The sequence below is a fragment of the Arachis ipaensis genome, chromosome B06, assembly GCF_000816755.2.
Source record: "Arachis ipaensis cultivar K30076 chromosome B06, Araip1.1, whole genome shotgun sequence".
In the NCBI taxonomy this organism is placed as follows: Eukaryota; Viridiplantae; Streptophyta; class Magnoliopsida; order Fabales; family Fabaceae; genus Arachis; species Arachis ipaensis.
In genome coordinates, this window is record NC_029790.2 from 68,973,961 (window position 1) to 69,001,344 (window position 27,384).

Sequence of the window (27,384 nt, forward strand, 5' to 3'; positions counted from 1 at the left end):
GTTAGAGAAAATAACTTTGTTGCAAGTATAGCTCCAAACTAACAATCGATCCTCAAATCAAATTTTAAAAGATTGGTTGTCACAAGTACAATCCCCAATGAAAATTCACCGAAGTATTTAAACCTCGGGTCATCTCACAATGAATTGCAATAAAGTGATCAATTATTGGCTATGAAGGAATGATGAAGGGAAAATTGGTTGGTATAGAATTTCACAAATAAATTCTCATTGCAAGTATAGTTTTTAAACCAACAAACAATCCTTTTGATGGGAAAATTTGGAAAAACGAATTCCAAACACACGAATCTCACCGGCAAGTGTACCGGGTCGCATCAAGTAATAAAACTCACAGGAGTGAGGTCGATCCCATAGGGATTGAAGGATTGAGCAATTTGTGTTTAGTGGTTGATTTAGTCAAGCGAATCAAGATTTGGTTGAGTGATTTGTAATTAACTGAAATTTAAATTGCATGAAAATTAAAAGGAGAGGGAAAAATACAGTAAAGTAAAGAGAACAGAAAATAAAAGTGCTGAATCTTAAAGAACAAGAAATTAAATGGCAGAAACTTAGAACGCAAGAAATGTAAATTGCAGAATCTTAAAATGCAAGAAATGTAAATTGCTTGAATTATAAAAGGAGTTGGGAATTGGGATTGCAGAAATTAAACACAGAAAAGTAAATTGCAACAAGCAGGGAAGTAAAAGATGAATTTAATTGCAGTAGATCTCAAAAAGAAAATGTAAATTGCTTGAAGAAGCGTTCAACAGAGAAATCAAAAGGAAATTTCAGATCTCAGGACCCAAGAGAGTAGATAACCAAGTCTAGATCTCAATGCCTTCCTAGATCTAATTTCAGAATTCGATTGCAAGAAAAGTAAAGATCAAGCAGTAGAAGAAACACAACCAAATTCAATTTCCAACAGTTGCAGTAAAGTGAGATAGAGAGATCTCAAGGTGAGATTGAGACAGAATTTCCTCAATTCTTCAACCCAAGATTCAAGACAAGTGTAAATGAAAATGAAAACAAGAAAACTAAGAGGAAGAGAATTCAATTCTCCTTCCCCAAGACTCAGAATCCCAAATTAACTCCTAACCAAAAGCTCTCCTTAGTAAAAACTAAAACGGAAAAGCTCCCTTTAAAACTTAAATTCTAAGCTATTTATACACTCTCCTCAAATGATCTTCAAGCCTTGAATTGGGCCTTTGCTCTTGATGGAATTGGGTTGACAAAAGCCTCTGTTGATTGCTCTTGGAGTTGGAGAGAAACCCACTTGTGAACCGGGCCATGAACCATTAAAGCTTGAGTAAAAGTTTGAGGCAAACGTTTACTCAAGCTTTTCATATCAGCTAGCGTTCCTTGCTGTCATCCATGTTTGAGCCAAAGTTTGAGGTCAAACTTTGAGCCAAACGTGGATCCCTCTTGTATGCCTCTTGGGGTGCTACTTTGTCCTCTTGTCAACGTTGCCAATTTTGTGCCAACTATAGACTATTATATATGGTTGGAAAGCTCTGAATGTCAGCTTTCTAACCCAATTGGAATCACCTCAATTGGACATCTACAACTCAAGTTATTCTTGCTGGAAGTATACCCCTTCAGGCTGTTGTGGCACCAACGTTTGCCTAAAAGCTTGAGGTCAAACGTTGGCGCAAGCTTTTGCTCCCTCCAGTGTGTGTTTGTTGTGGCGCCAACGTTTTCCTAAAAGCTTGAGGTCAAACATTGGCGCAAGCTTTTGCTTCCTCCAGGGTATAGTCAAGCTCCTCCAAAAGTTTGAGCTAAAGTTTGAGGCAAGCTTTGGCTCAAGCTTTTTGTTCTCTCTTGCTCTTTGCCATTCCTTCTTTCTTCAACCTTCTTCAAAGCTCTTTTCACCTATCATCAATCAATCAAAGACATCAAAGCTATGCTTAAAATCATGAGATTGTTATTCTTTCATAATATATGATAGTTATAGCACAAAATCTCATGAAATTGCATTAATTTATCCATGGTTGATTGAATCAAAGGAAACATGAAATTCTACCCAATTGGCTTACTTATGGCTCAAGAAAGTGCATAAAATCAATTGAAAACAAAAGAAAAAGACTAGTGAAACTAGGCTAAGATGACTTGTCATCACCTTTCATGCAAAAGGTTTTCTGTGGATATGTAAGCACTCACTTCTTATTGACTTTTAGGCCTAGAAAGTCTCCTTCAAGCATCAAATAACACACTGCTATGACCTCTCGTTATTCCTTTGTCCTTGACTATTATTTTTTTTTATATAAGCTTTAGTTCAGTGTCATGTGTAACAAGCTCTTTTCTTTCTTTTATGCTTGACACATTATTCACTATAGACACTTGGCTCACATTCCTTCTTAGAACATTGATGCCCAGCACCTCTTTGGGTTACTAAATGCCTTGTAGTTAGGTTGCTCTTGATAGTGGACTTTTAGTTGATGATCCCGGGTTAGTTAACCCAAGTCACCAAGTGTTGATGCACTCCAAAGAACTTAATAATCCAAGCAGATCCTAGTACAAAGACACCACAGGCATATATTCTAAGGTTCAAGCTATTGGTGTCTACCTTTGTTTCTTTTTATTTTTCTTTTGTTCTGTTGCCACTCTTTGGCTATTTCTTTTCTCTTTTTGTTTTTTCTTTTTAACCTAGGACTTTTATTCTATTGAGATTCATAGACAGTGAGCTACCTTCTATTTAGAAGGAGACAATCTAGTTCTTTTATTCACTAAAAGTGAGCTATCATACAATCATGCATTCATACCACCACTCACTATTATTGTACTTCCAGCTAACAAAGAACTATCTCATTTCACATTCCAAACAATTCTTTTATTAAATTAAAGATGCAGGGGATAAAGCATGCATTTAGTTAGTTGAAAGTAAACACACAAGCACACACTTAGACTATCTTTCTTATTGCCAAGAGTGAGTCTGCCTATACTAGATGAACACTTTAGCAAGTCATAAATCAAAGCATTTCTCAACAGCAGAAGTTAAGTATAGATACAACCTATTGGTTTGCAGTTCTTTTGTCCTTCCTTCTGTTGTGCCCCTTTTGAGTTATGATGCATAATGTCCTCAAATGGTGGTTAGTTCCCTGCACAATTCTCAAAAGTTGCTTGCTTCTCAAGCCCTTAGGTGACTGGTTAGTATGCATGAATTGAGTGTGGCTTTTGGATTTAATTTGGTATGGGAACACCAAACTTAATTCCTTGCCATTGTCTCTAATGCAACAGGTTGTACATTTATGAATTCTTTTGGCCTTGCTAAAGGTTATGGAACCAAAACAAAAAAAGCAATTAACTAGTTGAATAATTTGTTTGATTGCTTGGAGCTAGCATTATGCAGGAGGTGAGAGTATGCTTTTAAATGAGATTTTGGTGGAACACCAAACTTAGAATCCTTCATTCTTCCTTAAATTGTTTTGGTATGCAACACCAAACTTACCTCCTTGTAATACATACTTAATTATTCAACATTTTTATTGAAAAAGCTATGAAAAGAAAACTACCTCAGGTTGGGTTGCCTCCCAACAAGCGCTTCTTTATTGTCATTAGCTTGACATTGATCCCCTTAGGGTGGTTGATGACTAAAATGTCGAAGCTTATCCCCCCTCACTGTAAGCCTTCTTTGTGTGCCTTGATGCTCAATTTTAATGTGCTCAAGAGAGAGTACTTGGTTAACAGTGTAGTGATCCTCAGTTCCCAGCTGTTGATATATTAATTGCACCTTGTCGCCTTTAGAGAATCCTTCAGTTGGGATTTTTTTATTCTTCCACCCTTTGTGAGCTTTCTTCTTGTTTTTCTTCCTTTTTCTTGTTAACCTTTCTTCCTTGACAGCAGCTTTGGTTGTGGTACCTTCCTTCTTGTTTATCATCCTAATTCCTTTTTGAATTCCTTCTCCTCCTTGCACATGCTCATTCTTTTGCTCCCCTGTGTTGTTGGTTGCTTGCCTTGGAAAACAGTCGCTGACTACCTTGCTTCTTTCTTCACTAAATTGTGGTTCTGGAAACACTTTCAGGATAATGCTTTCCTCGTGCATCTTGAGAGTTAGTTCTCCCTGCTCTACATCTATGATGGCTCTAGCAGTGGCCAAAAATGGCCTTCCCAAGATGATTGAATTATTTTCTTCTTCTTCAGTGTCCAAGATTACAAAGTCCGCAGGAAAAATGAACTTGTCAACCTTAACTAAAAGGTTTTCAATCACTCCTTTGGGATGTACTACTGACTGGTTCACCAATTCCAAGGACATCTGTATTGGTTTCACCTTCCCTATGCCAAGCTTTTTCACTAAAGATGATGGAATTAGATTTATGCTTGCTCCTAAGTCACACATCCCCTTGTTGATAAATAGACTTCCAATGGTGCAAGGTAGGAAGAAACTTCCAGGATCTTCCAGCTTGGGAGGGAGTCCTTTTCTGATGAGCGCACTACATTCTTCAGTGAGAAGCACAGTTTCCTTCTCCAGCAATCTTCTTTTCTTGTTGATGATTTCCTTCAAGAACTTGGCATATAAGGGCATCTGTTCCAATGCCTCAGCCAAGGGAATGTTGATTTCTAGCTTCTTGAAAGTTTCCAGGAAATTGCGGAAATGTTGATCTTTGGTTTCTTTGTTGAACCTCTGGGGATATGGCAGTGGAGGTGTAATGCTCTTCTTCACTTGCTGCTGTCCTTGAACTTCTTCCTTTGAACTGTGTGGATGGTTGTTCTTCTCTTTGAGTTTCTCAGTGCTCTTGTTTGGCATCACATCTTGATCATTGGCTTCCTCTGCGTGTGTTGGCTTTTCCTCCACTATTGACCTCTTGCTACTCTCCACTTGCTTCTTTGTAATATCATTTTTACTCATCAATGCTCTCCCACTTCTTAACTGTATTGCCTTGCACTCTTCCTTAGGATTTGGAATTGTGTCACTTGGCAGGGAACTTGATGGTCTCTCTGTTGCAAGGTGTTTAGATAGCTGACCGATTTGCCTCTCCATATTCTTTATGGAGGCTTCTTGGTTCTTGGCTGTCATTTCTTGGTGTTTCCACATTTTATCTATTAAGGTTTCCAGGTTAGTGATTCTTTGAGATTCTGGTGATGTTTGTGGTTGGTTGTGAGGTGTGGATGGTGGATGGTAGGCATTTTGGTTGGTGGGTTGGTTATTGGATTGATAATGGTTGGAGTTGGGATAGTTGTTTTGGGGTTTTCTGTAAGGATTTTGGTTAGTTTGCTGCTAGTTGTGGTTTTGGTTGTTTCTTGAAGTGTTTTGGTTTGAGTTCCTCTGCCATGGTTGTTGGTTCTGGTTGTCATTATTCCCCCATCTGAGGTTTGGGTGGTTCTTCCAGGATGGATTGTAGGTGTCACCATACACCTCATTTGATCCTTGGTTGTGCATATACTGCACTTGCTCTTGTTGTTGTTCTTCTTGATTCTCCTCATTCTGCCCCCAAGGGGTTGTTGGTTGGCTTGTGGCACTCACTGATGCTACTTGTAGGCCATCAATTCTTTTGGTCATTTGCTCAAATTGTTGTTGAATTTGCTGCTGCATCATTTTGTTTTGAGCCAGGATTGAATCTACTCCTTCCAACTCCATCACTCCTTTCCTTTGTGATGGTTGGCGTTGCCTTTGGTGAGCAAAGAAATACTGGTTGTTGGCCACCATATCAATGAGATTTTGGGCTTCTTCAGCTGTAAAGAGCCTCCTGCTGAATAATCCAAAGCCTCTTGAGATTTCAGTGTCAAGCCTTCATAGAAATTCTGTAATCTGTCCCACTCACTAAACATTCCCGGTGGACACTTCCTGATTAGAGCTTTGTATTGTTCCCATGCCTCATACAAGGGTTCAGCATCCATTTGAGTGAATGTTTGCACTTCAGTCTTCAATCAAATAACTCTTTGAGGTGGGTAGAACTTGGCAAGGAACTTGGTTACTAGATCATCCCAATTGTTGATGCTGTCTCTTGGGAAGGATTCCAACCATTGAGTGGCTTTGTCTCTGGGAGAAAATGGAAATAGCAGTAGCTTGTAACTATCAGGGTGCACACCATTGGTTTTGACAATGTCACAAATCCTCAAGAAGGTGGACAAGTGTTGGTTAGGGTCTTCAAGTGGCCCTCCACCATAGGAACAATTATTTTGAACCAAGGTGATGAGTTGTGGCTTTAGTTCAAAGTTATTTGCATTAACATTTGGGGTCAGAATGCTACTCCCACAATGTCTAGGATTTGCACACGTGTAGGAAGCCAAAACTCTTCTCTATGGTGGATTATTGTTGTTATTGGCCGCTCCTTCAGTTCCATTTGGTGGATTTGTTAGGTGTTCCTCCATATCCTAGAACTCTTCTTCTGATTCCTCTTCTCCAACAATGTTTTTCCCTCTTTCAGCTCTTCTTAATCTTCTGAGGGTTCTTTCGTCTTGTTCACAAAAAGTGGGTGACACTCTCCTTGTACCTGACATACAACCAAAGCATAAAAATCACACAATACCAGAAAAGCAGTAACACTTCAATCCATGGCTGAAGTGAAATATTAGTTAGCTTAAGCAAAAATTCAAACAGTTAGCGGGTTAGCAACGAAAATAAAGAAACAGAAAAGAAAAAGTGCTTGATCTAGATCTCCAGTTCACTTAATCATTGTCAATCTAATTCAATCCCCAGCAACGGCGCCAAAAACTTGATGGGAAAATTTGGAAAAATGAATTCCAAACACACAAATCTCACCGGCAAGTGTACCGGGTCGCATCAAGTAATAAAACTCACGGGAGTGAGGTCGATCCCACAGGGATTGAAGGATTGAGCAATTTTTGTTTAGTGGTTGATTTAGTCAAGCGAATCAAGATTTGGTTGAGTGATTTGTAATTAACTAAAATTTAAATTGCATGAAAATTAAAAGGAGAGGGATAATTGCAGTAAAGTAAAGAGAATAGAAAATAAAACTGCTGAATCTTAAAGAACAAGAAATTAAATGGCAGAAACTTAGAACGCAAGAAATGTAAAATGCAGAATCTTAAAATGCAAGAAATGTAAATTGCTTGAATTATAAAAGGAGTTGGGAATTGGGATTGCAGAAATTAAACACGGAAAAGTAAATTGCAACAAGTAGGGAAGTAAAAGATGAATTTAATTGCAGTAGATCTCAAACAGAAAATGTAAATTGCTTGAAGAAGCATTCAACAGAGAAATCTAAAGGAAATTTCAGATCTCAGGACCCAAGAGAGACTAGATAACCAAGTCTAGATCTCAATGCCTTCCTAGATCCAAATTCAGAATTCGATTGCAAGAAAAGTAAAGATCAAGCAGTAGAAGAAACACAACCAAATTCAATTTCCAACAGTTACAGTAAAGTGAGACAGAGAGATCTGAAGGTGAGATTGAGACAGAATTTCCTCAATTCTTCAACCCAAGATTCAAGACAAGTGTAAATGAAAATGAAAACAAGAAAACTAAGAGGAAGAGAATTCAATTCTCCTTCCCCAAGACTTAGAATCCCAAATTAACTCCTAACCAAAAGCTCTCCCAAAATCACTCAGCGAAACTAAAAAGAAAAAGCTCACTTAAAACTTAAATTCTAAGCTATTTATACACTCTCTTCAAATGATCTTCAAGCCTTGAATTGGGCCTTTGCTCTTGATGGAATTGGGTTGACAAAAGCCTCTGTTGATTGCTCTTGGAGTTGGAGAGAAACCCACTTGTGAACCGGGCCATGAACCATTAAAGCTTGAGTAAAAGTTTGAGGCAAACTTTTACTCAAGCTTTTCATATCATCTAGCCTTCCTTGCTGTCATCCACGTTTGAGCCAAAGTTTGAGGTCAAACTTTGAGCCAAACGTGGATCCCTCTTGCATACCTCTTGGGTTGCTACTTTGTCCTGTTGTCAATGTTGCCAATTTTATGCCCACTATAGACTATTATATATGGTTGGAAAGCTCTGAGTGTCAGATTTCTAACCCAATTGGAATCACCTCAATTGGACATCTACAACTCAAGTTATTCTTGTTGGAAGTATACCCCTTCAGGCTGTTGTGGCGCCAACGTTTGCCTAAAAGCTTGAGGTCAAACGTTGGCGCAAGCTTTTGCTCCCTCCAGGGTGTGTTTGTTGTGGCGCCAATGTTTGCCTAAAAGCTTGAGGTCAAACGTTGGCGCAAGCTTTTGCTCCATCCAGGGTGAATTCAACTCTTCCAAAAGTTTGAGCTAAAGTTTGAGGCAAGCTTTTGCTCAAGCTTTTTGTTCTCTCTTGCTCCTTGCCATTCCTTCTTTCTTCAACCTTCTTCAAAGCTCTTTTCACCTATCATCAATCAATCAAAGACATCAAAGCTATGCTCAAAATCATGAGATTGTTATTCTTTCATAATATATGATAGTTATAGCACAATATCTCATGAAATTGCATTAATTTATCCATGGTTGATTGAATAAAAGGAAACATGAAATTCTACCCAATTGGCTTACTTAGGGCTCAAGAAAGTGCATAACTTGATGAGTATTTTTGGAAAAACGAATTCCAAACACACGAATCTCACCGGCAAGTGTACCGGGTCGCATCAAGTAATAACAACTCACATGAGTGAGGCCGATCCCACAGGGATTGAAGGATTGAGCAATTTTAGTTTAGTGGTTGATTTAATCAAGCGAATCAAGTATTGGTTGAGTGATTTGTGATTTACAGAAGCTAAATTGCATGGAAATTAAAGGGGAAGGGGAAATTTGCAGTAAACTAAAGAGTAGGAAAATAAAGGAGCTGAATCTTAAAGTGCAAGTAAATTAAATTGCAGAAACTTAGATTGCAAGTAATGTAAATGGCTGAAGCTTAAAGTACAAGAAACGTAAATTGCTTGAATTGTAAAAGGGATTGGGGGTTGGGATTGCAGAAATTAAACAAGAACAAGTAAATTGCATTAAACAATAAAAGAGAAAATTGAATTGCAGTGAAGTAGATCTTAAACAGAAGAGTAAAATGCTTTGAGAATTTAAAAACAGAGAAATCAATGCTTAATTTGCAGCAAAGTAAAAGAGGTTGAAGATCTCAGGGTGGAAGAGACTAGATAACAAGTCTAGATCTCAAATCCTTCCTTGATCCAACAAGAGTAATTGCAAAAGAAACTGAAAAGTAAATTGCAGAAAGAGTAGAAGATGAAGCAGTAAATGGAAATTGGAATTTGATTATGCAGAAAAATTAAACAAGATCTCAAGGTGAGATTGAAACAGAAGTTCTTCAATTCTCCACCCAAGATCCAAAAGCAAGAAAATAAAAGAGTGCTCAAGCAAGAACAAGGAAGAAGAGAGATCAATTCTCCTTCCAAATTCTCTAAGATCTAAATTCAAAAGCTCAAAATGAAAATGAAAAGAAAATTCAAAGTAAAATCTAGAGGTGTCAAAAGGTCCTAATTACATCAAACTAACTCCTATTTATACACTTTCTATTCTTGGATTTTGGAATTTAGATGGGCTTTTGATTTGGTGAAGAAATGAATTAAGTTAGATTTTTAATTCAATTTTTAGCCTAAATGCACCTCCCAGGGGTAAGCTCAGTTGGAAAAACCAACTGAGCACTCAAGTGTGCTGCCCGTGTCAATTTGGTGCGCCCAGCCTTGATTGAGTTGATTTTCAATAGAGCTCAGTTGAAAAATTGAACTGAGCTCTATGCTTGCCTTTGGTGTGTGTCAAGGTGCGCTTCTTGTTGCTCCTTGGCGTGTCAATTTTTGTGTCACAGCCTTGGTCCATGTCAAAGTGTGGGGAGAAGGGGGGAAGTAGCGCTCAGTTAGGAAAACCAACTGAGCTCCCCTTGTGGCGCCTTGCTTTTATCTTCAAGGTCCCAGGTTCAACTCCTGGTGGGAGCAAATGGATACAAATTCTCTTGGAAGAGTGGAGTGTAAGGAGTGCTTGTACAAGGAAGCTCCAGGTTCGAACCTTGGGGGAGCTATCTTGGCTCATTTTCCTTTCACCAAGAGTAGCGCTCCTTCCTTGCAAGTGAGAGGCTCCCAAGTTCGAATCCCACTGAATGCAATTTGTGGAGCCAATTTTCCTTATGCCTAGCAATATAATGTAGCGCTCAATTAAGTAAAGCAACTGAGCGCCCTTGCCTCCTTGGAGTAGTGCCTTCTTGTCATCCCTCAGGTGCAAGGTTCAAGTCTTGGTGGCTTCATTTATGGGATTTTGCTTTGAATTAATTTTTGAGAGCCCCCGATAAAGCTCAATTAGTGAACTGAGCTTTATGTTGTTTCTTTGCTTTCTTTAGTGCTCAGTTAACTATTTGAACTTAGCTTGGTGCCTTACTTTCTCCCATTTATCCTTGTAAAGCTCAGTTTGCTTTCTCAACTTAGCTTTCATTCTTCTTTGATTTTTGCTACGCTTTTCCTTCCTTAGGCACGCTTCTTCCTTCCTTTGGACACGTTCCTTAAGCCACAGTTTTCTTATTTTCTTCTTTCTTCACCTACAAGTAATCAAAACAACCAATCAAAGTATCACCAAATTCACAAGGCTTATAAATCATTAAAAATCAATTAAATTTGGCTTCAACCTCATGATTTAGCATCAAATAAATGGTGGTTGTTTGATTCAAAGAAGTCATGCATTTTTACTCCAAATTACTTACTTACAATATAAGAAAGTGCATAAAACCTAATAAAAACAAAGAAAAAGGCTAGTGAAACAAGGCTAAGATGACTTATCATCACAACACCAAACTTAAAACTTGCTTGTCCCCAAGCAAGAAGATAGTTATGCTCAAAAGTTCTTTCCATCAGGATGGATTGAAGAATAACTTGTAATTTCCTGTGAGTGAAGTGATTAAGTGACAGTGGGGTGACTCTAAATTATATGCTCATGCAAGGGCTCCAGTGCTTACTAGTCCCTACATCTTGGAAGTCTTAGGTCTTAGAACTTTCATCCAACTGATATCATGGAGATCTCTCTATAGGTAATCACCTTGAAGCAGCTTATGATTTGTGTTTTGGCTTTGACTATAAGTGTCATGTCTCAAAGTGGCTCTTTAGATAAACTTTCAATCAATACTCCTAAACTAGTTGGTTTTAAGGTATTAGGTGTTAAAGCACCCCTAAGGATTTACTTGCTCAAGCCTCTCTCTTTGACACATTCGACCACAAGCATTTACTAGGATGACAACTCTTTGAGTTCTTGTTTCTTTCTTCTTTTCTGTCTAGGAATTGATGCTCAGAGCCTTGGGCCATGTTCTTTTGTTTCTTGTATTTTCTTTATTTTCTTTTGTTTGCTGCTTCTTGGATCAATAAATGTTTGAGAATCTCCACAATACTTCTTTGAATTCTATGTCCTGCCTATGAGCTCCCATGCAAGTTTTCACAAGCATGCAACCTCAATGCATAATCATACAACTAGAACCACCACTTCTCCTAATCTTTTGCTTGCCTCAAAGTTGTTTGATTCTTTAATCCTTCTTTTCAAAGAACTGTCATGTGATGCCCTTTTTTTAATATTGAATGCAAGCAAGTTTTGGAGCGTATAATGTTGTGAATAACCAAGTATCTCAATTATTGAATTACAGAGAAGCTATACCAGACATACAGACAGACAGGGAAACAAACCACTCTCAATCATAGCAGTGATGCAAAATAATCACTTAACAATACAACCTTTTGAAGTTTGCTTGCTTTACTCCTTGTCATCATCATTGCTGGTCTTTACATTCCTTTTTCCTCTTTTTGGTTGACGATGCTTAATTCCTCCAAAAGCTTGTATGATACTCTGCAATGATATTGAAAGTTGCTTGTTCCTAAGCACTTGAAGAATGGTTAGCCTGCATGAGTTATTTGTGGCCTTTGAACTTACTTTGGTGTGGGAACACCAAACTTAGTACCTTGCCAATAGTTCTCATGCATCAGTTTGACCATATGTAAAACTCTTTTTCTTTTCCAAAGGTAATAAAACTAAAGACTAGGAAACAGCAGAATGGTTAACCAGTTTATCTAAATGCTTGAATCTAGCATTATGCATAGAGTGAGAATGCGTTTTATGATGAGATTTTGGTGGAACACCAAACTTAGACTCCTTCATTCTCCCTGATATTGTTTTGGTGTGCAACACCAAACTTAGCTTCTTGCAGTATAGATAAAACTAATTGACCTTTTTATTAAAATAGCTATGAAAAGATAACTACCTCAGGTTGGGTTGCCTCCCAACAAGCGCTTCTTTATTGTCACTAGCTTGACATCCTCCATTCTTTGATCATGGAGGTTGAAAATCCTGTTGCCTTTGATTTTCTCCTCTCACTATGGACTTCCTTCCGATCTCCTCCATTTTTTTGGCGCCATTGCCGGGCATTGAATTAGAGATCTAGATTAAGCACTTTTTCTTTATTTTTGTTTATTTTCTTTATTTCTAACTTGCACACTAACTGTTTGAGACTTTGTCTCTACTAACTCCCATTGCACTCAAGCTACAGAGTGCTCTGTGTATTTTTGCTGTTTTGGTTGTATGACATGAACCAGGAGAGAGTTCTCCACCTCTAGAATTTCTGAAGAAGGGCACCAAAAAAATGGAAGAGACCGGAAGGAAGTCCATAGTGAGAGGAGAAAATCAAAGGCAACAGGATTTTCAACCTCCATGATCAAAGAATGGAGGATGTCAAGCTAGTGACAATAAAGAAGCGCTTGTTGGGAGGCAACCCAACCTAAGGTAGTTATCTTTTCATAGCTATTTTAATAAAAAGGTCAATTAGTTTTATCTATACTACAAGAAGCTAAGTTTGGTGTTGCACACCAAAACAATATCAGGGAGAATGAAGGAGTCTAAGTTTGGTGTTCCACCAAAATCTCATCATAAAACGCATTCTCACTCTATGCATAATGCTAGCTTCAAGCATTTAGATAAACTGGTTAACCATTCTGCTGTTTCCTAGTCTTTAGTTTTATTACCTTTGGTAAAGAAAAAGAGTTTTACATATGGTCAAATTGATGCATGAGAACTATTGGCAAGGTACTAAGTTTGGTGTTCCCTCGCCAAAGTAAGTTCAAAGGCCACAAATAACTCATGCAGGCTAACCATTCTTCAAGTGCTTGGGAACAAGCAACTTTCAATATCATTGCAGAGTATCATACAAGCTTTTGGAGGAATTAAGCATCATCAACCAAAAAGAGGAAAAAGGAATGTAAAGACCAGCAATGATGATGACAAGGAGTAAAGCAAGCAAACTTCAAAAGGTTGTATTGTTAAGTGATTATTTTGCATCACTGCTATGATTGAGAGTGGTTTTGTTTCCTTGTCTGTCTGTCTGTCTGGTATAGTTTCTCTGTAATTCAATAATTGAGATACTTGGTTATTCACAATATTATACGCTCCAAAACTTGCTTGCATTCAATATTAAAAAAAAAAGGGCATCACATGACAGTTCCTTGAAAAGAAGGATTAAAGAATTAAACAGTTTTGAGGCAAGCAAAAGATTAGGAGAAGTGGTGGTTCTAGTTGTATGATTATGCATTGAGGTTGCATACTTGTGAAAACTTGCATGGGAGCTCATAGGTAGGACATAGAATTCAAAGAAGTATTGTGGAGATTCTCAAACATTTATTGATCCAAGAAGCAGCAAACAAAAGAAAATAAAGAAAATACAAGAAACAAAAGAACATGGCCCAAGGCTCTGAGCATCAATTACTAGACAGAAAAGAAGAAAGAAACAAGAACTCAAAGAGTTGTCATCCTAGTAAATGCTTGTGGTCGAATGTGTCAAAGAGAGAGGCTTGAGCAAGTAAATCCTTAGGGGTGCTTTAACACCTAATACCTTAAAACCAACTGGTTTAGGAGTATTGATTGAAAGCTTATCTAAAGAGCCGCTTTGAGACATGGCACTTAGAGTCAAAGCCAAAACACAAATCATAAGCTGCTTCAAGGTGATTACCTATAGAGAGATCTCCATGATATCAGTTGGATGAAAGTTCTAAGACCTAAGACTTCCAAGATGTAGGGACTAGTAAGCACAGGAGCCCTTGCATGAGCATATAATTTAGAGTTCACCCTACTGTCACTTAATCACTTCACTCACAGGAAATTACAAGTTATTCTTCAATCCATCCTGATGGAAAGAACTTTTGAGCATAATTATCTTCTTGCTTGGGGACAAGCAAGTTTTAAGTTTGGTGTTGTGATGACAAGTCATCTTAGCCTAGTTTCACTAGCCTTTTTCTTTGTTTTTATTAGGTTTTATGCACTTTCTTGTATTGTAAGTAAGTAATTTGGAGTGAAAATGCATGACTTCTTTGAATCAAACAACCACCATTTATTTGATGCTAAATCATGAGGTTGAAGCCAAATTTAATTGATTTTTAATGATTTATAAGCCTTGTGAATTTGGTGATACTTTGATTGGTTGTTTTGATTAAGAATGAAAGCTAAGTTGAGAAAGCAAACTGATCTTTATAAGGACAAATGGGAGAAAGTAAGGCACCAAGCTAAGTTCAAATAGTTAACTGAGCACTAAAGAAAGCAAAGAAACAACATAAAGGTCAGTTCACTAATTGAGCTTTATCGGGGGCTCTCAAAAATTAATTCAAAGCAAAAATCCCATAAATGAAGCCACCAAGACTTGAACCTTGCACCTGAGGGATGACAAGAAGTCGCTACTCCAAGGAGGCAAGGGCGCTCAGTTGCTTTACTTAATTGAGCGCTACATTATATTGCTAGGCATAAGGAAAATTGGCTCCACAAATTGCATTCAGTGGGATTCGAACTTGGGAGCCTCTCACTTGCAAGGAAGGAGCGCTACTCTTGGTGAAAGGAAAATGAGCCAAGATAGCTCCCCCAAGGTTCGAACCTGGAGCTTCCTTGTACAAGCACTCCTTACACTCCACTCTTCCAAGGGAATTTGTATCCATTTTCTCCCACCAGTAGTTGAACCTAGGACCTTGAAGACAAAAGCAAGGCGCCACAAGGGGAGCCCAGTTGGTTTTCCCAACTGAGCGCTACTTCCCCCCTTCTCCCCACACTTTGACACGGACCAAGGCTGTGACACACAAATTGACACGCCAAGGAGCAACAAGAAGCGCACCTTGACACACACCAAAGGCAAGCATAGAGCTCAGTTCAATTTTTCAACTGAGCTCTATTGAAAATCAACTCAATCAAGGCTGGGCGCACCAAATTGACACGGGCAGCACACTTGAGTGCTCAGTTGGTTTTTCCAACTGAGCTTACCCCTGGGAGGTGCATTTGGGCTAAAAATTGAATTAAAAATCCAACTTAATTCATTTCTTCACCAAATCAAAAGCCCATCCAAATTCCAAAATCCAAGAATAGAAAGTGTATAAATAGGAGTTAGTTTGATGTAATTAGGACCTTTTGACACCTCTAGATTTTACTTTGAATTTTCCTTTCATTTTCATTTAGAGCTTTTTCTTTTTAGTTTCGCTGAGTGATTTGGAAAAACAGATTTGGAAACACCCAAAACTCACCGGCAAGTGTACTGGGTCGTAACAAGTAGTAAAACTCACTTAGAGTGAGGTCGATCCCACAGGGATTGATGGATCAAGTAACTTTAGTGGGTGATTAGTTTAGTCAAGCTAACATTGAGTGAATTGTGTGAAATGTAGCCAACAGAAAGTAAATTGCAACGAATTTAAAAGATGCAGAAAGTAAAATTGCAAGTAACTTAAAGAACAAAAAAGTAAAATAGCTGAAACTTAAATTGCAAGAAATGTAAATTGCATTAAATGTAAAGGGAATTGGGTGCAGGGAAATTAAAGAAAGCAATAGCTCAAGCAATTGGAAATCTAAATTGCAGGAAATATAAAAGGAGCTGGGTGCTGGGAGCAATGTAAATAGAGAAGCGAAATTGCAGTGAATAAGAACTTAGAGCAATTGCAGGAAATGTAAATTGGAAACAATGCAACAGAAAGTAAAAATGCTTGAAAGATTAAAAACAGAAAATGACTAGTGCTAAATTGCAGCAATTAAAAGAGTGTTGAAGATCTCAGGAGTGGAAGAGACTAGAAAACAAATCTAGGTCTCCAATCCTTCCTTGATCCTACAAGAGCAATTGCAAAATGAAAATGGAAAAGTAAATTGCAGAAGAAGAACAAGACAAGTTGCAGATGGAGAATGAAAACAGAATTTCTTCCAATCTCAATCCAAAATTTCAAAACAGAAAAGAAAACTTAGAGAGAAAGCAAAATGAAAACTAAAGAGTGCACAACTCCCTATTGGAGCTAGCCTCCTTTCTAATCGAGCTCCCCCTTCGAGCCTTGGTGGAAGCATTGGCTGATTTTTTTGCTTATTTTTGGCCCTAAAAGATGTATTTTACTTGTGCCTCAATTTCTTGCCAAATATGGACTATGATACATCGTTGGAAAGCTGTGAATGTCAGCTTTCCAACGCAACTAGAAGCACATCAATTGGACATCTGTAGCTCAAGTTATTGCTCTTTGAAGGAGGCATGGTCATGCTGTATACGCCAGATTTTAACTTTGCGAAATTTCTTGCCTCCAAGCACATTTTTCTTGTACGGCAAAGCTAAGTTCACTTAGTGAACTGAGCTTTGTGTGCTGATCGTTCATACTTCCAAAGTGTGCTCCAACTTCAAAGTGTGCCCCAAAGCTCTTTTTTACTCCTTTTTAGCTTATTTTGTGCTTCTTTTTCTTCTTATTTCCTACCAAATGTATAAAATTAAAAGATCAAGGAAATATACCATTTGAGCATAAAAGAATGCAATATTTAAGCACTAATTATCAATTTCTTGTATGAAAAAGCATAGAAAAACATGACATGATGACATGTCATCACAACACCAAACTTAAACCTTGCTTGTCCCCAAGCAAGAAAAGAATCATGCATTAAAGATTGACAATCAAAGGTAAGAAGAATAGCAACTCAATTTTCATGGTAAGCTAGTTTTCTAAGCATGCTACAATCACAAAAGGGTTGTAAATGATTGATGCTTCTATCTAGCTCAATTTATGAAATCTTTCTCTTATATTCCTTCCTTGAAACAAGCTTTTGATTTTCTTATTAGCTTCTCCTTTTAGGTGCTTTTCCCCATGAGTTAATAACAAAGCTACGACTCTAAATGCTCTGTTTTCAAGTATTACCACTTGATACATAAGCACCACAAGCATTTAATTAGAGGACTTTATTAAGCTCATTTTTCCTTTCTTTTCTTGACTCTCTAATCATTGATGCTCAGAACCTTGAGCTTTGAGGGAGTGCTTTTGCACTTGAGCCTAGCCTTGACTTCTAAGTGTTTTGATTTCAAGCATTTGGCTTGATACATAAACACCACAAGTACTTTACAAATTAATTGTCATTGGTACTCAGAGCCTTTAGCTTTCTCATTCTTTCCCTTTTTCTTTTCTTGCTTTAATTGTATTTGCTTCTTCAAGGTTTTCATGATTTTCAAAAGATTTCACAAAATGTCCTAGATGAAAATTTCAATTAAATAAAATCCAATGCAATTGAGCAACAATTAATCATACTAGCTTTCCAATACTTGTATGCATATGCTAAAATCTTCTTTAATGCCTTGTTTGTTTATGATCATGATGCTTTATTGCTTTTGAACTCACAAAACTCAAGTTGGTAGTCATAGTGGCATGGCAACATGTTACAAATCAATATTCAAGCTATGCTTATTTCGTACATACATGTAAACAGAGAATATAAAGACAATCATGCCATTTAAAGCGCTGGAAACAAAGGAGTGGAAAAGGAACTTTACAACCTTGTAATTCATCTTCATTATTGTTGTCCTTTCTTCTCTATTCTTTCCCTTTCCCTTGCCAAACTCAGAATGCTTGCTCATCCTCAAGCAACAATTAGAACAATGGCTATGGGGCTAAGATGGATCATGAATGTCTTACACAATGAAAATTTAGTAGTACATGTGTTCTAAGCAAGCAAAATTAAAGATAATAATCAAGGCACAAGAGACAGAGACATTTTGATTGCATAGATAAGAAGGTGTGCACAATACATTGCATAAAAGATAAGTGGCACACCAAACTTAGTGTGACACTTTTACTTGGAATTAATGCAAGTATCTTGTAAGAATTAGAACCAAATTTTGTTGCATAGCAACACCAAACTTAGAATGCAATCATATGTCAATTTATTTGAAAAACTAAGCAAATGAAACTATTATTTGTTAAGTACAATCACCAAGCCAAGAATCTGTCATGAATAAAGCTCTCTTGGTAATGTATTAACAAACACAGTAAATAAGCAAACTAAAATGAAAGCATTTAAAAATAAAAAAATGACTAAAGAAAGTAGAATGAAAAAGTGTCAAATTAAAAGAGAAAAATAAAACTGCAGAGGCATTATGATTAAGTAGACAAGTAGTGTTGCTTGAATGAATTGCATAGAAAATAAGTGGCACACCAAACTTAGAATCTTGGTGTGTCACTTTCATTTTTGATTTGATGCAATCATCCAAAAAGATTGAAAATAATTTGTTGCAAGGCAACACCAAACTTAGAATGTAACCATATGCCAATTTATTGAATTTAAACAAAGCATAGAAGAGAAACGTTACCTACTGTTGGCATGTTGTTCACTTTCTTCCTCTTCTTCCAGTTTGTTAAGAGGAATGACTTCAAGGGAGGAGAAGATTCAGCTATTGCCCCCTATCTTGGTTTCCTCTCAGCAAGCTTCCTTTTGTACATGGCTTGATTGAGCTTGCTTGCTATTGGTCCAGGGGTTGGATTGCTTGTGGTTGACCTCCTCTTGAATGTTGTCCTTGGTAGCTTGGTCACAATCCTCTTTTTGGTGCTTTTGTTAATTACCTTCACTTCCTTGAATCCAAGTCTTGGTGGTTGTGTGATTATTGGAGTTTTCTTTTCATCAAGAGCTTCTTGTATTGGTGGTTCCCTAAGTTCTTCCTCTGTGCTCTTCTCTACTTCACTTGAGTGTGAATTCTCTTGAGTATCTTCCTCCATTTCTTCTTTATGATTTTCCATTAATTCCTTTGGGAGGGAGGTTTCATGTTCCTCTATCACCTCAAGTGCAGTTTCATTTTCAACCACCTCATTCTTCATTGAAAGTTCACTTGATGCAATAGCCTCCTCATCTTGCTCTTCCACTTTATCCTTCACATCCATCAATTGGTCTTCATTTTCCTTGCTTCGCGTAAACAGAGAAGCGAAATTGCAGTGAATAAGAACTTAGAGCAATTGCAGGAAATGTAAATTGGAAACAATGCAACAGAAAGTAAAAATGCTTGAAAGATTAAAAACAGAAAATGACTAGTGCTAAATTGCAGCAATTAAAAGAGTGTTGAAGATCTCAGGAGTGGAAGAGACTAGAAAACAAATCTAGGTCTCAAATCCTTCCTTGATCCAACAAGAGCAATTGCAAAATGAAAATGGAAAAGTAAATTGCAGAAGAAGAACAAGAGAAGTTGCAGATGGAGAATGAAAACAGAATTTCTTCCAATCTCAATCCAAAATTTCAAAACAGAAAAGAAAACTAAGAGAGAACGCAAAATGAAAACTAAAGAGTGCACAACTCCCTATTGGAGCTAGCCTCCTTTCTAATTGAGCTCCCCCTTCGAGCCTTGGTGGAAGCATTGGCTGATTTTTTTGCTTATTTTTGGCCCTTAAAGATGCATTTCACTTGTACCTCAATTTTGTGCCAAATATGGACCATGATACATCGTTGGAAAGCTGTGAATGTCAGCTTTCCAATGCAACTCGAAGCACATCAATTGGACGTCTGTAGCTCAAGTTATTACTCTTTGAAGGAGGCATGGTCATGCTGTAAACGCCCAGATTTTAACTTAGCGAAATTTCTTGCCTCCAAGCACATTTTTCTTGTACGGCAAAGCTAAGTTCACTTAGTGAACTGAGCTTTGTATGTTGATCGTTCATACTTCCTTGATTTGGTCATGGGCCACGCTTTTAAAAGCGTGGCCTAAGGCTCCAAAGTGTGCTCTAACTTCAAAGTGTGCCCCAAAGCTCTTTTTTACTCCTTTTTAGCTTATTCTGTGCTTCTTTTTCTTCTTATTTCCTACCAAATTTATAAAATTAAAAGATCAAGGAAATATACCATTTGAGCATAAAAGAATGCAATATTTAAGCACTAATTATCAATTTCTTGTATGAAAAAGCATAGAAAAACTTGATGTGTGGAAAACGATCCAACACAAAACTCACCGACAAGTGTACCGGGTCGCATCAAGTAATAATAACTCACATGAGTGAGGTCGATCCCACAGGGATTGAAGGATTGAGCAATTTTAGTTTAGTAGTTGATTTAGTCAAGCGAATCAAGATTTGGTTGAGTGATTTGTGATTTGCAGAAGCTAAATTGCATGGAAAGTAAAGGGGAAGGGGAAATTTGTAGTAAACTAAAGAGCAGGAAAATAAAGGAGCTGAATCTTAAAGTGCAAGTAAATTAAATTACAGAAACTTAGATTGCAAGTAATGTAAATGGCTAAAGCTTAAAGTGCAAGAAACGTAAATTGCTTGAATTTTAAAAGGGATTGGGAGTTGGGATTGCAGAAATTAAACAAGAACAAGTAAATTGCATTAAAAAATAAAAGAGAAAATTGAATTGCAGTGAAGTAGATCTTAAACAGAAGAGTAAAATGCTTTGAGAATTTAAAAACAGAGAAAGCAGTGCTTAATTTGCAGCAAAGTAAAAGAGGTTGAAGATCTCAGGGTGGATGAGACTAGATAACAAGTCTAGATCTCAAATCCTTCCTTGATCCAACAAGAATAATTGCAAAAGAAACTGAAAAGTAAATTGCAGAAAGAGTAGAAGATGAAGCAGTAAATGGAACTTGGAATTCAATTATGCAGAAAAATTAAACAAGATCTCAAGGTGAGATTGAAACAGAAGTTCTTCAATTCTCCACCCAAGATCCAAAGCAAGAAAATAAAAGAGTGCTCAAGCAAGAACCAAGAAGAAGAGAGATCAATTCTCCTTCCAAGTTCTCTGAAATTACAAACTCAAAGCCAAAAAGTTCAGAATTAAAATGAAAGCTCAAAAAGAAAATTCAGAGTAAAAGTCTAGAGGTGTCAAATGGTAAAAAAAAGAAAGGTACTAATTACATCAAACTAACTCTTATTTATACACTTTCTATTCTTGGATTTTGGAATTCGGATGGGCTTTTGATTTGGTGAAGAAATGAATTAAATTGGATTTTTAATCCAATTTTCAGCCCAAGATGCATCTCCCAGGGGTAAGCTCAGTTGGAAAAATCAATTGAGCACTCAAGTGTGCTGCCCATGTCAAGTGTGGTACGCCCAGCCTTGTTTGAGTGTCAATTGCACTAGAGCTCAGTTGGAATTTTGAACTGAGCTCTAGGCCGTGTCCCATTGTGCGCACAAGGCTTCCTTTGTTGCGCTAGAATGCTGCTTGACTGTGTCATGGTGCGCATGACAAGCTCCCTTGTGAGCATTTGTTGTGCCAAAGGGTAGAAGGCTTGGGGAGAGTAATGCTCAGTTGGAAAATCCAACTGAGCTTTCCATGTAGCGCCTTGCTTTTAGCCTCAAGGTCCCAGGTTCAAATCCTGGTGCGAGCAAGTGGAGAAAATCTTTGAAGCTAATTTCCTTGGATGAGTGGGCACTCCTCCTTATGTTTTAAAGAATTCCCAAGTTCGAAATTTGGCTCAAGCATTTAAGCTATTTCCTTTTGATTTTCCTTGCAAGCTTGGTGGCACTCCTTCCTTATGTTTTAAGGAATTCCCAAGTTCGAATCCTGGGGGAAGCATTTTAGCTATTTCTCTTGATTTTTCCTTGCAAGGAGTAGCGTGTGGTTCCAAGTTCGAACCATGGAGGAGGCATCTTGGCTATTTTCTTCTCATTTTCGTTGCAAGGAGCGTTCCTTGCTTCCTTTAGCTCATGAGTTCGAAACTTGGTGGCTTCACTCCTTGGAAGTTCATCTTGAATTAATTTGGAGAGGTCCCCGATAAAGTTAACTTAGTTAACTGAGCTTTGTACTATTTCCTTGCTTTCTTTAGTGCTCAGTTAACTATTTGAACTTAGCTTTGTACCTTGCCTTCTCCTTTCATTCCTTGTGAAGTTCAGTTTATTTTTCTAACTTAGCCTTCCTTCTTCCTCAATGTTGCCACACTTTTGCTTCCCTTGGGCACGCTTTTTGCTTCTTTTCACTACAACATTTTGGGTCTATGGTCCCGGTTTTTTTGGTCACGGTAAAAAACCGTGACCATAGACCCTCTATGGTCACGGTTTTTTGAGGTGACCAAAAAAAAAGCTATGGTCACGGTTTTTCTGGAAAGGGTGACCATAGAGTATCTATGGTCATGGTTTTTTAAAAAAGGGTGGCCTAAAAGGGTCTATGGTCACGGTTTTGAGGGGTGATCTAAAGAGGTCTATGGTCACGGTTTTTTACAGTGACCAAAAAGGGTCTATGGTCACGGTTTTTCAAAAAAAGGTGACCTAAAAGGGTCTATGGTCAGATTAGTATGTTTACTTTATAATTTAAATTAAAAATAATTATTTGAACTCAATGATATCTTGATAAATGAAATTTTATCTATTCTAAAAATAATCCTTAAAATATTATATTTAAATTCTAAATTGTTATTCTATCACATATATTTTGTAAAATTGTTATATTACTCATATATATTTAATTCTAACTCTAAAATTCCTAAAAGAAACCTAATTCCCCAATCCCTAAATCAAAACACAACGCACACACACGTTCAAAAAAGGATGGAAACGAGAAACAGGGGAAGCTCGAGGGGGAAGAAGAAGGGAAGGAGAGGGAGAAGAGCGTGCCGGCGTCGTGCCCAGCTCGTCGCCGTGGAGCTGTCGCCGCTCTCATCATGGGCCATCGCTCGTTGTCACTGCTGGGTTCTTTGTCAGCGCTACTGTAGACAAGAAGAGAAAGAGAAAAAGCCAGCGGGAGAGAAGAGGAGGAGGGCCGCTGTCTCGCGCCGTCACTGTCACGCCTTGTTGTCGCAGCTATGGAGACCGCCACCGTTGTTGGAATCACAAACTGAGGAGAAAGGGAGAGCGACACTGAGAGAGATTGACGGAAGCCAGTGAAGCGCGTGAGAGAAGGGGAGCCGATTTCCGTCACCACCACCGGACCCAGTCGCCACCGGTGGAGCTCGCTGTCCCTGGAGGTGAATCGGTGTCGTGTCCTTGCTGCCAGGGCCACCAGCGCTACTGCTACTCCTCAAATTCCGCCTCTTTTCCTTTGGCGGTTTCTGCCGCAAATTCCACCCCCAACATCACCATCCTTCTTGTATTCATTGGGGAACTTCTTACTTCTTAGTTTCCTAATTATATGTTGAAACTTCTGGGCTTAAATTCTCCGGTACTGATTATTCATCATTTCTTTGCTTCATCCAATATTTCCGGTAATCCGCATGTTATTTCTGTTATACTTTCCAATGTTGTTTAAATCATTTGAAACTTTTTTGCTACGTTATTCAGTTGTATGTATTGGTGTTGTTTGATTGGTTGTGTGTCCCTTTGATGATCTTGCTTGGTGTATTGTAGTGTTTTCTGTTTCTTGATTCACAATGAAAAATGAAAGCTTGACAATTTTCCTTTCTCAATTAGCTGTTAAGGTCTAGTTTGATATGATAAACATAGTTGAATCTGTTTTTACTCTTTGTTGAGTTGTGTTGAGTTGAGTTCAGCTTAATTATGTTATGCTTGGTTGCCAATGATTACGTAGCTGATTTCAAGTCTGGATAATCAAGGAGGATTTCAGATGAGATTGGAGGAGGATAAGTTATCAGAGAGAAAGTAGCAATAGCACATGTTGAAGAAAAATATGTTGTTCAGATGGTTTTATGTATTTTCTTGGAGTAGAAACAAAATGATAAATTTTCCTCCAGAAAATGTTAATTTTTTGTTACACATATTTCAAAACTGATGCAAGTGTTTTATTTTTTGTTTCTTAATACAGGTATTATGGACATATCTTTGTTAAATGTGCTCTCCAATGGCATATCCTCATTTTTTGCATCCATCATTTTCAGAATTGACCAAAAAAAGCTGTATCAAATTTAACATGTATGGATTTCAGAATGTGTTTTATTAATTTATTGTACTAAAGTTGAATATAAAGATATATCTGTAAAAAGGCAGAAACCACAGAACACCAAAAGGCTGTCTTCATACTATATATCTTATAGTTTTGTGTTTAACCAATTACGCTCAGGCTAGAGAAGTATAAATATCAAATTTGTTTGTATAGGTGCTTGAGGATGACCCTAGATATTGGGAAGTGATGTCATCTGCACTCTCAGTTGGTTGGCTTGATATTGTGGTTAGTAAAAAGCTAATGTATTTCTTTCATTTTCTTCTTCACATATATTGTTTCCTTGTAAATAAATACTGCATGTTGAAGTTGGCTTTTGTGTACAAGTGAAAATGCTGCGGTTGCATAGATCTTATCAACTAGATCAGCTTAGTAATCGTGAGCTTGGCATCAAATCATTAACATAATACTATATAGGATTACTTGTATTGGTTTTATGTAGGAATGTGTCTTTTAGATATATGCAGAGATTGAAAATCATTGTTTTGTTTGTGTACTTTTTTATCCTATCCTTTTTATATTATGGATCTGTTAGCCTTGTAATATCTTAATAATGTTTCTTCTTTTACAACCCCCCAATAAAGAAAAATTCTGGAATTGTTTTATATGAAGCTGATGTTGTTGCTACTGTATCACATATTTATTACTGTATCTCATTTTCTGCCATCATCTGATTACTCAGTTAGAGAATGGGCTTGTGGAGGCAGTTGCTGTTCTTATTTCCAAAATGCCCCGCCTATGTCATGAATCTACTAATGGAAAATTAGGTGAACTCTTTAAATCCAAGCCTGGCTTCATCAAGGTATATTCCAATGCTGCTATAGAGAACTACTTTTATGTTTGCTTTTAGACACATTTATTCTTGTGACATTTGTAATTCCATTTTAGGACTTGTAGATATATGCTTGAACATGATAGTTATTGTGGAGTTATGGCTTTATGCTAAAAGATATACAGTTTTGTAACTTGCTTTTTCATCTCTTGAAATTATATTTGGATGCCACACAATGTGTTCCTTACCTAGAATGTCAACATGAAACACTTAGTTATTAAGTTTTAAAAAATAAAGCTATAGTAGGATGACACAAATTCTCACATTTAAATTCCAATAGAAGATTTTTTTTTGTTGGATTTGTATCTCAATGGGAGCTATAACTAGGTAGGCTTTTATCATTCACTTTCTAGCTTCGAACTTTTTCTTTGGAAGGAGGGTTACAAATGGCTTGCTAAACAACAATGGGTTTGTAGGAAAAAAAACTTGGGTTTAGTTCACAGTTAATGCATTGTCATAATTAGTTGCCACCGAAGAGATCTCATTAATTTGTTAAATACTTCCTCCATTAAGATTTTGTGGTTATTTGTAAGGAACTAAGGATCATATAAAACGTAAAGGGATTACAGTCCATTATATGGTGGCTGAAATGGCTTGTGAAAGAGGGTGTTTCCATCATTGTGATTCTTGAGAAGTAGATTTTTGTATCTCTGTAGCACTAAGGATTTCATATTATATTCATGAGCAAAAATTGTTTTAGGTAATTTTATTTGTTGAATTGGAAACTCATGTATGTTTTTGTCCAATGTGAATCAAAATTTGGTAACAGTTTTACTATTGTTAAGCTAATTTTGTTTGATTTTTAATGTTATAGGTAAAGTTTGCAATCCAATACATGCAAAGAGCAATTCAAAAGCTTTTGGGTTGCACTGAAAAAAATCCAGAAGAAAGGAAAGGGTGCTGCCTAATTGTTCTATTCTCATACTTGTATTTTGGATGAGATGGAATGAGTCTTATAATGACTTTAGTTATCTACATGTAATATTTTGATGTCTTGTGTACTTTTTGAAACGAGATTTTACGTGTTATTACATGTAATCGATATTTACACTATTTTTATTTGTGTTGTTTGAACTAAAAACATATCTATCTTATAATAAAATTTTTATAATTTAGATTTCTTGAATTTCTTATTTTTAGATTTATTTGGTGATTATGATCGTTTTGGGATGTGATTATGTTTTAAAAAAAATTAAATCGTATAAAACAAAACAGGCTATGGTCACCGTTTTAAGGAGGGGTGACCATAGAGGCTATGGTCACGGTTTTAAAGAGGGGTGACCATAGAGGCTAACCGTGACCATAGATAAGGCTATGGTCACGGTTTTAAGGAAGGGTGACCATAGATAAAGCTATGGTCACGGCTTTAAAGAGGGGTGACCATAGAGGCTATGGTCACGGTGAAAACCGTAATCATAGATAAGGCTATGGTCACGGTTTTTAGGAGGGGTGACCATAGAGGCTATGGTCACGGTAAAAAACCGTGACCATAGATAAGGCTATGGTCACTGTTTAAGGAGGGGTGACCATAGAGCTATGGCCACGGTGAAAACCGTGACCATAGATAAGGCTATGGTCACGGTTTTAAAGAGGGGTGACCATAGAGGCTATGGTCACGGTGAAAACCGTGACCATAGGTAAGGCTATGGTCACAGTTTTCAAGAGGGGTGACCATAGAGGCTATGGTCACGGTGAAAACCGTGACCATAGATAAGGCTATGGTCACGGTTTTTATGCGTGACCATAGATTAATCTATGGTCACGGTAAAAAAACGTGGCCTAAAGTGTCAGAATTTCAAAATTGTAACCGTGACGATAGAAACTGTGACCATAGATAAAAAAACTGTGACCATAGACCTATGGCCACGAGAGAATAGGCCACGGTAAAAAACCGTGACCATAGGTCCAAAACCGTGACCATAGATCTATGGTCACTCTTTTTCCTAGCTATGGTCACAGTTTTTTACCGTGACCATAGGCCTTTTTTTTTGTAGTGTTTGGAACGTCCCTTAGGCCACGCTTTTCATATTTTCTTCTTTCTTCACCTACAAGTAATCAAATCAACCAATCAAAGTATCACTAAATTCACAAGGTTTATAAATCACTAAAATTCAATTAAATTTGGCTTTATCCTCATGATTTAGCATCAAATAAATGGTGGTTGTTTGATTCAAAGAAGTCATGCATTTTCATTCTAAATTACTTACTTAGAATGCAAGAAAGTGCATAAAACCTAATAAAAACAAAGAAAATGGCTAGTGAAACTAGGCTAAGATGACTTGTCATCACGACACCAAACTTAAAACTTGCTTGTCCCCAAGCAAGCACTTAAACATAAGAGAAGATAGAATGAAATAGATAGGTATGGATGTCCTTATTAGGCAAATAGTTGAATTTTGTTTATGGGGTTTTATGCAGATCAAAAATAGCTCATTTATTACTTGCTGTCAAAACAAACAATGTTTCCTTAAAGGTTCACCAAGGTTGCTGCTATGATTCCTTGTCTTTTTGCTTATTTCCATTGTAAGCTTTTTCTTTTTTTTTTTCTTTTGCATTTCAGAGCTTATTACTTATTAAAGACTTGGTGGCAAATGTTG

General features: G+C 37.3%; 1 protein-coding gene across 2 annotated transcripts; it reads left to right on the top strand.

Annotated features, from left to right (window-relative positions):
• Positions 23,223-25,843, top strand: LOC110263350 (nuclear pore complex protein NUP85-like). 2 transcript variants are annotated; one of them, XR_002348833.1, is made up of 5 exons: positions 23,223-23,263; positions 23,821-23,927; positions 24,112-24,183; positions 24,638-24,757; positions 25,602-25,843. XR_002348833.1 is itself a non-coding variant. In XM_021104519.1 (3 exons), exons 1-3 carry the CDS (start codon positions 24,145-24,147, stop codon positions 25,725-25,727), a joined length of 285 nt encoding a protein of 94 aa, XP_020960178.1. In that variant the 5' UTR covers positions 23,943-24,144; the 3' UTR covers positions 25,728-25,843. The 2 variants fall into 2 exon arrangements, 1 of the variants encoding a protein (XP_020960178.1); XM_021104519.1 differs by lacking the exons at positions 23,223-23,263; positions 23,821-23,927 and having other exon boundaries at positions 23,943-24,183.

Bases quoted from the DNA above. Each gene is read 5' to 3' on its own strand.
- LOC110263350 (XM_021104519.1), top strand. From the start codon at position 24,145: ATGTCATCTGCACTCTCAGTTGGTTGGCTTGATATTGTG. The intron at 24,184-24,637 runs GTTAGTAAAAAG...CTGATTACTCAG, and splicing joins TTGGTTGGCTTGATATTGTG to TTAGAGAATGGGCTTGTGGA. The intron at 24,758-25,601 runs GTATATTCCAAT...TTAATGTTATAG, and splicing joins CCAAGCCTGGCTTCATCAAG to GTAAAGTTTGCAATCCAATA.